The sequence below is a fragment of the Lutjanus erythropterus genome, chromosome 17 (assembly GCF_056507025.1).
Source record: "Lutjanus erythropterus isolate fLutEry1 chromosome 17, fLutEry1.hap2, whole genome shotgun sequence".
In the NCBI taxonomy this organism is placed as follows: Eukaryota; Metazoa; Chordata; class Actinopteri; order Lutjaniformes; family Lutjanidae; genus Lutjanus; species Lutjanus erythropterus.
This window is the reverse complement of record NC_139333.1, coordinates 26,101,801-26,112,939: the sequence shown is the minus strand read 5'-3', so window position 1 is coordinate 26,112,939 and position 11,139 is coordinate 26,101,801. Positions and strand designations below refer to the sequence as shown.

Here is an 11,139-nt window from a genome sequence, read left to right as displayed (position 1 = left end):
ACAACATGCATAATGAAAAAACAAAGCGTAAAATCCCGCGAGAGTTTCACAAATCAAGGGTTCCCTTTTAGATACAACCAGCGCCGTAGCCCTAAGCACACTGCCTAAACCATAGACATATATACTACGTATACTACGTATATGTCTATGGCCTAAACCTCGAGAGGTGAGACACAGCAAAACTTATTTCAAAACTTAAACACTGATTCAAAACTCAAAAACATATTAAAGTAAGTTGAGTTGAAATTTTACCTTTTTAGTTTTGTTTTGTTGATGAGAGAAAATAAGAACAATGATCCTGTTAACTCAGAAGAAATACATTTATTTCTAATTTCAGAAGTATTTAACATGTGTATATGCATGTGTCAAGATAATATAAGGTGATATAGAAATGGCAGTAAAACTGATCAGGAACGTTCAAATTTACTTTCCCAACATTTATTATGAATTTGATCTTGATGGTTTATAATATTTAAAAATATCTCCAGAAAAAATGTTTGTGAAACACTGCAACACAATATACAGTAAATATTAAATGTTAAAAGTGAAATAAGAAAAAGAAAAGAATAATAAAGAATATATTTAATCAATATTAACAATATCCAAAGACAGAATGATAAAAAAGTAAGTATGTAAGTCAGCAGTATTTTTGTCTCCTTATCTCAACATGTGCTGTTTCTAATTCAGGGTCACTTATACAAATATAAAACACAGAAATATAAACTTGAACATTTATTGTCCACAGTTCCAGAAACACGATTTAACAGAACAAACAAGTCCTGCTGGAAAATGTCCTTTATGACTGATGTGATGATGTTTTCTCTGATGTCCACTTGACGGCAGCAGTGTCTCACTGAACTACATCCACAAACACACAAATCCAACTTTTCTACTTTGTTATCAACGTTTCTGATGAGTTTTGTCTTCTTTAATAGTTTCTGTGTAAAGAGCAGTTCCAGAAAAAAATCAGCACTTAATAAGAGACACGACTAAAACCTTTCAACAAAGTTTTCTGATTGAAAATGTCTTTTTACATAAATCATCACACAAATGTGGACAAACACATTGAATCAGTTTGTACAAAGTTCATTGATGAGCTGAAAGATTGATGTGACTGTGATCCTGTACAGACTCAACTGATCTGTCTGTGACAGGAGGACACTGTCCGTCCTACAGAGGACACAGAGACACTGAGGAACCAGACTCTGGGAACCAGAACCCAAATCCAGGATAAAGAGCTTGAGTGAATGTGGTGTTGAAGGTGTGGAGGTGGATCAGTGTGTCAGAGGAGACTCTGTAGAAGGACAGAGAGCCAGCAGGACAGTCCACATACACTGCTACTCTGTCAGAGACAGAAGAGGAGGAGGAGGAGGAGGAGGAGGAGGAGGAGGAGGAGGAGGAGGAGGAGGAGGAGGAGGAGATGAATGTGTGTCTGTTATTGTGCCAGACAGAGTAATGATGACCATAAGAGCAGTTCAGACTCCAGGACTGATCATTGTATCCAAACACCCAGTCTTCACTGTCTCCTCTCCTGCTGATTCGTCTGTAACTCACTGTTATTGAAACGTTTCCTCTCCACTCGACCTCCCAGTAACAGCGACCAGTCAGACCAGTTCTACACAGCAGCTGAGGACAGACATCACCATATCTGTCTGGATGATCAGGATATGACTGAAGCTCCTCCACATGTTTCATCTTCCTGTTGTCATCAGACAGTTTGATGAGTCTGTTTACTGTGTTTGTGTCGATTGTGAGTTCACAGGAATCTGATGGAGAGAAGGAGACACATCACAGCTGCAGTTATTGATGGATCATGTGTTTGATGATGACATCACAGATGTGAATGAGTGATGTTTTCACACTTACACTTCCTCAGACCTGGTCTCAACCATCGGACTCCAGCAGGCTCCACCCTGAAAGGAGGAGAAGGGTCAGAGCAGCACTTCCTCTTTCAGCATGGAAACATGGACGTTACCTCACTCTCATACACACTTTTTCTGTTTCTCTTCAAATCTACAGTTGGAATTTGATTCTTTTCATTAAATCCATGATCTGATTCCTTTTCAATCAGGTTTCACTTTCAACATTTGCAGCTAAATTTAGGACTCAAACAGGGTTTCTGCAGGTTTCAACAAGTGCAATTTAAGACTCACACTTTGCTGATGTGAAAACACAACAATACTGAGTGATGGCAGCTGACTGCTGATGATTTTTACAGCAGATTTATGTCTTTTGACTGATATTTGAAGAGCTAAACTTCAGATGATTGTATTTTAGAGTTTTGAAGGAGCTGCTGAAACTCTGTCAAAGATTCAGTTGAGATGTGTCTCCAGCGTTGACAGAGAAAATGTTTGCAGCTCCTCCTCTATCAGACTGACTGTCTGTGGCTGCAGCAGGCCTCTTCATACCTGAGAGTCTCCAGTCTCCAGTGTGGATCCTTTAGTCCAGCAGACAGAAGCTTCACTCCTGAGTCTCCTGGATGATTGTAGCTCAGGTCCAGCTCTCTCAGATGGGAGGGGTTGGAGCTCAGAGCTGAGGCTAGAGAAGCACAGCCTTCCTCTGTGATCAGACAGCCTGACAGGCTGCAAACACACACAACAACACATATGATCACATCATCTGAGGCTCCTGCTGTCAGTCAAAGACAAGAAGAAACTCACATTGAAGAAATAAGTAAATAAAAATACAACCACTAAATGAATCATGGAGTTAACAGGAAGAAAACTGTTCCAGAGTCTACAGCCATGTTAGCAGCTCTGTCAGGTTCTACTTACACACTGCTGTGTTTTCAGCTAAATGCTAACATTAGCATGCTAACATGCTCACAATGACAATGCTAGCATGATCATGTTTAAAGGACGGACATGTAGGATTTAGTGGCATCAACCAATGAGCTGCAGATTGCAAACAGCTCGAGTCACTCTATAATTTACGATGGACACCGAACTCACGCAAAACCTCAAAGTCTGTATCTAGAGCCAGTGTTTACTTTGTCACTTCTGGGCTTCTGTAGAAACATGATGGTGCAACATGGTGGCCTCCGTGGAAGAGGAGCTGCACCCTCTGTAGATATAAAGGATTCATTCAACAAAAAACACAATCATTCTTATTTTCAGGTGATTATACACTCATGAAAACACACTTATGGAGATTGTATTCAATTTATGACATATTCTGACAACAAATCCCCATAAATCTGACACACTGGACGTCAAACATTCATGTTTAGAAAGAACAGTGTTTGTTGTCTAATTTACTAATAACCACTAAACACAAAGTAGAGCTGAGGCTGATGGGAAATGTCAATATTTCTGCAGTTATTTTCTCCTAAACCAAAGTTTTGGACAAATGAACCTGATCATGGCTCTAGATGAAACTTTGAACAGTTATTCCTGAGAGGGAAATGAATGTGTGAACAACATTTCATCACAATCCATCCAATAGTTGTTGAAATATTTCAGTTTGGCCCAAAGTGGAGGACAGACTGACAGACGCACATCATCATCCATAGAGCCATGCTGCTGACATCACTACAGACATTACAGTGTGTGTTTGAGATGTTTCACTCTGTTTGTTTGATCGGCACCAGAGTTTAATTTACAGTTTTCACAGAAGACCAAATGAACTGAACTGACCTGGAAAATGTACCAAGATTCATTTCACCAAATCAAACAGGAAAAGTGTGAAAGTCAGTCAGATTTTAAATTGACGTCAGTTGAAAGGCTCATTAATTACTGACCTGAGAATTTCCAGAGTACAGTGTGGACTCTTCAGTCCATTAGACACCAGCTTCAGTCCTGAATCCTGCAGGTTGTTGTTACTCAGGTCCAGGTCTCTCAGACTAGAGGACTGTGAGCTGAGAACTGAGGACAGAGCTTCACAGCTTCTCTCTGACAGGTTACAGACACTCAGTCTGAAGAGGAAATAATGAACAAGACAACAAAAAACATTTGTGTTAAAAAGTTGAGTCTGAACTTTTAGTGATACACATATAATACATATATAATCTCTTTTCAGCATGTCTTCAAATCCTTTATGCTTTACTCTGAACATGTTGGAGACACGACAACAGATCATCACTGAATCACTCATTAAAAAACCATCCAGTAAATGAAATGATTTGATACTAAAACCTCCTTCAGCTCTGAGTTTAGACAAAAACATCTGATCTAATCTACCCACAATGCATCAGGAAGAACTTGTCAAACATCAGGCCTAAACACACACATCAAACTGAGGAATATGAATCCATTTAATTTAAACTCATTTCTATTATCATTCCAGAGTCAAATGAAGATGCAGCAAAGGAAAACATTTATCCTCAACCAGTAAATCAAAGTAAAATGATTATAACCAAGTTCCAACTGTGCAACTGAATTTGTATTCCTCCTCCTAGACGACAACTGTAACGACAAATCTGATGAAAATACACTAAAATACAAGATAAGAAAAACTTTATTGATCCCACACTCAAAAAGTACAGCTACAAAAAAGGCTGAGTTATAATAGAATACTTAGAAAATAAATATCAAATTAAAAAATATATAAAATATAAAGTACTACATTTATCAAACTTTACACTGAAGACTGTAAACACTATATACACCTTTGACTTATCCAGATACATGGAACTGTTTGGATATATGGACAGATATATGTGTATATATGGATATAACTGTGCAGGATAACTGCACACATGTTGTAATACACAGATGTGTGTAACATTATAATTAAGAGAAAATCATGTAAATAGTGTTTCCTTGTAAAGACTGAGAAACAACATGAGCTGCTCACAAAACAAGCAGCTAAAATTTCACACTGATGATTTCATTTGAATAATATATATTGTACAGAAGATGACTGAACAGTAGAAAATGTAAATATACAATTTATTTCACATTAGAGATGTGAAGGATTAATATTATGTATAAAAAAGAGTGTATGAGGATATATTATGAGACATGGTGATGCAATATGAATACATATTAGTAGAGTTACAAATAAGTAGAAGATTTCTGATGCAGTTTATAAAGATATTCTCAGGTTTTCATCAGGTTTATGTTGGCTGTTAGCAGGAGTTTGAGCTTTTTCTCAGAGTCAAAAACCTCCAGAAACATTGAAATGTTCATAAAGACACTGAATAATGATGAATATTGAAGAGTTTCCTGCTGCACAGACAGATAAATGGAGAATACAAGAGCCTCCATAGCTGACAACAAACAGAACGAGACCTGAGACACACAATCATGGCTCCCATATGTTTTAAAATGCTGTCATTGATCAGGGGTGTTTGATTAGAGTCAATATGCCCAGTGTTTGAGGTGTTTATGTGCTCTACTTTGGCTGATTATTGACATGAGTTTTGGTCGTAGAACGGCGAGACGCACACTGTTGGACTCAGTGGAGTCTCTGCTGTCACATGACTCGTTAGTGTCTGGAGCATAAAGTAGCAGACTGCTATTGGTGAAAATGTGCTGAATGTCTTGAATAGGGGTGCTAGAGAGTTTTTGATATGTGGTCATGAATTTGTTTGGTGTTGCATTGTGTTTGGTGTCAGTAAAAAGAGTTTTAGTGAACTTGTATCTGAGTTTGTTCTGTTTCATTTGATGTGCAGCATGAAGATGTTTCTACATAATTAGTGTGACATGTTGTGGTGTGTGTTGGAGACGTGTGTCCATGGAGCCCATATGTGCGACCTGAGTTAGGAAACATTAAAACATAAATGAGGCTCTGGATCTGAACCAGAGTTCATATTGTGTCCTGTATAATATGTGAATCTGAGATCCAAGAATAAACAACATCAGAAACATTTTCATTAAAGTGAAAACTGAAATCCTGACATGAGATCAGCTGCATAAATTAAACACTCATGAAATTTAGAGAAATCAATCATTTAAGACAAACTGTGACTTGATCTGACCTGAGAGTTTCCAGAGTACAATTTGGACTCTTCAGTCCATCAGACACCAGCTTCAGTCCTGAATCTTGCAGGTCGTTGTTACTCAGGTCCAGGTCTCTCAGACTAGAGGACTGTGAGCTGAGAACTGAGGACAGAGCTTCACAGCTTCTCTCTGACAGGTTACAGTCACTCAACCTGGAGAGACAACAGTCAGGAAACATGTGAAAACAGAGGTTTCCATCTGAAAGACTGCAGTATATTTATTGATGAATAAATCTCACTTACAGAACTTTCTTGGAGGCTTTGACCACTGGCAGCAGCCTCAGAAGAGCCTCCTCTGAAGCAGAGAATTTCTTCAGGTCAAATACGTCCAGATCTTTTCCTGATGACAGTAAGATGAAGACCAGAGCTGACCACTGAGCAGGAGACAGATAATCTGTGGACAGACGTCCTGAACTCAGGGACTGTTGGATCCGATCAACCAGAGAACGATCATTCAGTTCATTCAGACAGTGGAACAGATTGATGCTTCTCTCTGGAGAGAGATTCTCATTGAGCTTCTTCTTGATGTACTTGACTGCTACCTGATTGGTTTTTGAGTCACTTCCTGTCTTTGTCAGCAAACCTCGTAGGAGAGTCTGATGTGTCTGCAGTGAAAGTCCCAGGAGGAAGCGGAGGAACAAGTCCAGGTGTCCAGTTGGACTCCGTAAGGCCTGGTCCACAGCACTCTGGTAGAAGTGTGTCTCTGTAGATTCATCTTGTCTTGTTTCAGACTCTGGGAAACTTGTTTGTTCTTCTGACAGCAGATTGACTCCAGAGTTGATGAATGTCAGATGGACATGAAGAGCAGCCAGAAACTCCTGAACACTCAGATGGACGAAGCAGAACACCTTGTCCTGGTACAGTCCACTCTCCTCTTTAAAGATCTGTGTGAACACTCCTGAGTACACTGAGGCTGCTCTGATATCGATGCCACACTCTGTCAGGTCTGATTCATAGAAGATCAGGTTTCCTTTCTGCAGCTGATCAAAAGCCAGTTTTCCCAGAGACTCAATCATCTTCCTGCTCTCTGGACTCCAGTGTGGATCTGTCTCAGCTCCTCCATCATACTTGACATTCTTCAGTTTGGACTGAACCACCAGGAAGTGGATGTACATCTCAGTCAGGGTCTTGGGCAGATCTCCTCCCTCTCTGGTCTTCAACACGTCCTCCAGAACTGTAGCAGTGATCCAGCAGAAGACTGGGATGTGACACATGATGTGGAGGCTTCGTGATGTCTTGATGTGGGAGATGATTCTGCTGGTCTTCTCCTCATCTCTGAAACTCTTCCTGAAGTACTCCTCCTTCTGTGGGTCAGTGAACCCTCTGACCTCTGTCACCATGTCAACACACTCAGGAGGGAGCTGATTGGCTGCTGCAGGTCGTGTGGTTATCCAGAGGCGAGCAGAGGGAAGCAGATTCCCCCTGATGAGGTTTGTCAGCAGCACATCCACTGAGGTGGACTCTGTAACATCAGTCAGGATTTTAGTTTTGTTGAAGTCCAGAGGAAGTCGACACTCATCCAGACCATCAAAGATGAACACAACCTGGAACTCTTCAAACCTGCAGATTCCTGCTTCTTTGGTTTCAGTAAAGAAGTGATGAACAAGTTCCACCAAGCTGAACTTTTTCTCTTTCAGCACATTCAGCTCTCTGAAAGTGAATGGAAACATGAACTGTATGTCCTGGTTGGTTTTGTCTTCAGTCCAGTCCAGAGTGAACTTCTGTGTTAAGACTGTTTTCCCGATGCCAGCCACTCCCTTTGTCATCACTGTTCTGATTGGTTCATCTCTTCCAGCTGAGGGTCTAAAGATGTCTTCTTGTCTGATTGATGTTTCTGGTCTGTCTGGTTTCCTGGATGCTGTTTCAATCTGTCTGACCTCATGTTCTTTATTGACCTCTGCAGTCCCTCCCTCTGTGATGTAGAGCTCTGTGTAGATCTGGTTCAGAAGACTTGAGTTTCCTGCTTTAGAAATCCCCTCAAACACACACTGGAACTTCTTCTTCAGGTTAGATTTAAGTTTACGCTGACAAACTCCAGGATGACTTCCTGAATAAACAACAAATTAGACCAATGAATGAATTATAAAGTAAATATTACAATTTAATTTCCTTAAACAATTTGTCAAGCCTGTAAAATCTTTAGATAAATCCTCTTACTTCTCTGCAGACAGTCAGCCAGCTCCTCCTGCTTCAGTCTCCTCAGGAAGTGCAGTGTGATCTTCAGAAATGACTCTCTGCTGCTCTTCTCCTGCTCTTCATCCTCACCATGCAACACCTCTTCATCCTCCCTGGAACTCAGAACCCTCTGAAACTTCTTCAGCTCGTTCTTCACAAACATTACAATGTTCTCCTCCAACAGCTGGAACAGAAATTTATATTAATGACACAATCAAACTAAACTCATGGAGACAAACATCAGATCCATGTTGGACAGACTGACAGTCCACTGGTCTCACACATGCAGCATGGAGATGATTGTGGACAGAATAGATGAAGAAGTAGTTGTTGAACATGAACACACCATAAATATGGAGTCCAGGTGTGTTTGATGCTGGAGGACAGACTGACTGCAGGGAACCTCTGAGTTATCCTGTTGTACTCTGTGGAGGAATCATCAATAATTAGGACACATTATGTCACACAGAGACAAACATCAGGTCCTTCAGGGACCCTGCTGGACATCTGGGGGAGTGAAACCCGTCTCCTCCAATCATGGAACTGCTTTGTACAACAGGTGGTTCTGAGCCAGAGTCAGCATGCTGCTCCCTCATCAAACCTGAATATTTAGTTTTGGTAAAAATAAACATCCAGGTTTAAATAACTTTCAACAAATTTCAAAACAATTAAAACATGAATCAGTCATATTTTAATGTTATGAACAGTTTACCTCTTTGCAGCAGAGGGTTGATGTCTTTTAAAATTAATGAAGTGATCATTTGACCGATCACTTTTTAAAGACGCACAGCTGGGTTCAGGTCCAGGTCCAGGTTCAGGTTCAGGTTCAGGTTCAACAGAGACTGGTCTCCCATGGATCCTGGACAAAGAGGAAGACCACCAGGGATGGAAATTCACTTTTTAATCATCAGACACAGAAGCTGCTGGAGAAACTAGCTATCATGAATCAACACACTAAAGTTCAAGAAAATGTGCCACAGTCTTTCAGTCTGTGTATCAGCTGTGAATTTTTACATGAAATATTTGAACAAACTATAATCAGATAAAAAAAATAAAGTGTCAGGTACTTCAGCACCAACACTGTTTTGTCCTCCATCACTTCCGTTAAAATCACATTAAGAATCTCAGTGTTGAATATTAATCTTCTCCAATCTTCATCATTACTTTAGGAGAACATGAAGCTAACAAGGACAACTGGTCAGACTGGATTTAATGGGGACAAAGACAAACATCAGGAGTGAGTGACAACTACAATAACTTACTGTCTGTCAGATAAACGTCCTCCTTTAAAATCAATATGAAAATCCTTTGACCAGTCACTCTTGAAGGACACACAGCTGGGTTCAGGTTCAGGTCCAGGTTCAGGTTCAGGTTCAGGTCCAGCAGATTGTGGTCTCTGATGGATCCTGATGAAATGAATTGATCATGAAGACACACACAGAGCTTTGAGTGATCTGAGTGCTGATCTGTGACATGCAGAAGAGTGATGGACAGTTAGAGATCTTCATCTCACCTCTGAGCTTCATCTTCATCACACAGAGTGGTTTTAGAGGGAGGGACTCCCTCCTCTCTGTCCTCACACTGATTCATGCTGCTGGACTCACATCAGCTCACACACACTTTGATCTGCAGAGGAAACACAAATCATTCATGTGCACATCAGCAGCCTTTACATCATTTCTCCTGTAAAAACACCAGCTGCTCCTCGTCTGATTGGCTCTTATTCTCTGCTTCATATCAGTGTCAGTTGAATGCAGTCAGACAGCAGTGTGAGGCAGAGGAAGCTGCTCTTCTTCTACTATCACTCCACTAGATGGCGTCATGGAGCTGCAGCATTGTCTCAGACACACAGCTCATGAGCTGATTAACACTCAGAAACATGTAACCTGAACACACCACACTCCTTCTATGAGTCATAACTCAGTTAAATCTGAGCATAGAAATGTTTTTAAGATTCAGGTCAATTTACATTTTCATAACTTTCTGTCATGTTTCACTATAATGATTTGTCTGAAGAGACTGATTTCATAAACATGGTTCTAACATTCCTGAAACACTCACACTCTCCTCTCTCCATTCACACAGATTTATGTTGAAAACTTGTTGACATACAGTCACATTATATTGTGTATATATAACCTGTTTTAAACAGGTTTGGACCCTGAAGAAGTGAAAAGGCACAAACATGAAACAGCAAGAAACAAAGTCTGGAGAGACAAAAGAGAAACTTGGTTGAAAGTTGTTAAACTATCAAACAAACCAACTTACAGTTTCTTCAAACAGTTCAAAGTGTCAAAGAAGACTCTCACTCGATTCCCAGAGACAAAACTCTTCGACACAGGTGAGACATTTCCTGGAATGAGTCAGAGCTCCACCTGATATGAAACAGGTCAGGTAGGAAGAGCTGCAACAGGAGCAGAATTTCACAATAAGATGATATTCTACAGGATGTTTTATGTGTTTGTGGTCCTGATTGTTGTCAGTAATGTAGAAAACAAAGTGTCAGACTAGACTGTCAGTAACCTCCAATCATTGATGTGAACCTGATCACTGATTCTTCTTCCTGTTCTGCTGTTTGACAGAACTTCAGTTGACTCTGAAGCTTCTGGGCTCAGACCGAACAAACAGGTAGAAAACATGACTGTGAACTCAAAGTTTCCTGGAAAAGACTCACTTATCAATAAAATACAGTTTCTCATCTGAATTCATTACTTAACTTTGGTCAGTGTGATGAAATGAAGCTTTGATTTCCACTGAAATCCCTCTTTAAAGCTATAACTATACTTGAATCTATAATCTTACTTCATATTTTATTTGTTGATCAAATATTTTGTGTGTAAAATCTAAAGTAAAAGTACAAATACCACACTGTCCTGCACTGACACCCTGCAGACCAACTTCTGCCTCTGTTATATTATGATTTATTGTGTTATTGATATGTAACTCATACTTGTGGAAGATTTCTGCTGTTTCTAGTGTTAGTAAGCAAACAACAGTTTGAGTTCATGAGAAAAACTTTTCAA

General features: G+C 40.0%; 1 protein-coding gene across 3 annotated transcripts; it reads right to left on the bottom strand.

The window, feature by feature from the left end:
- Window positions 1–1,067: 1,067 nt before the first annotated feature.
- LOC146312320 (protein NLRC3-like) lies at window positions 1,068–9,721 on the bottom strand. 3 transcript variants are annotated; one of them, XM_084740688.1, is made up of 10 exons: window positions 9,630–9,721; window positions 9,379–9,522; window positions 8,829–8,975; window positions 8,463–8,541; window positions 8,099–8,300; window positions 6,185–7,988; window positions 5,921–6,094; window positions 3,740–3,913; window positions 1,867–1,913; window positions 1,068–1,766 (listed from the first exon to the last, which is right to left on the bottom strand). In XM_084740688.1, exons 1-10 carry the CDS (start codon window positions 9,704–9,706, stop codon window positions 1,171–1,173), a joined length of 3,444 nt encoding a protein of 1,147 aa, XP_084596814.1. In that variant the 5' UTR covers window positions 9,707–9,721; the 3' UTR covers window positions 1,068–1,170. The 3 variants fall into 3 exon arrangements, with proteins under 3 accessions (XP_084596814.1, XP_084596813.1, XP_084596816.1); XM_084740687.1 differs by lacking the exon at window positions 3,740–3,913 and adding an exon at window positions 2,409–2,582; XM_084740690.1 differs by lacking the exon at window positions 3,740–3,913 and adding an exon at window positions 2,409–2,582 and having other exon boundaries at window positions 8,829–8,958; window positions 9,452–9,510; window positions 9,654–9,721.
- Between the last annotated feature and the right edge of the window lie 1,418 nt (window positions 9,722–11,139).

Coding starts and splice junctions, on each gene's coding strand:
- LOC146312320 (XM_084740688.1), bottom strand. CDS start 9,706: ATGAATCAGTGTGAGGACAGAGAGGAGGGAGTCCCTCCCTCTAAAACC. Junction 8,542..8,828: donor CAACCCTCTGCTGCAAAGAG/GTAAACTGTTCA, acceptor ATTCCTCCACAG/AGTACAACAGGATAACTCAG. Junction 3,914..5,920: donor TGTACTCTGGAAACTCTCAG/GTCAGATCAAGT, acceptor TTTCCTCTTCAG/ACTGAGTGTCTGTAACCTGT.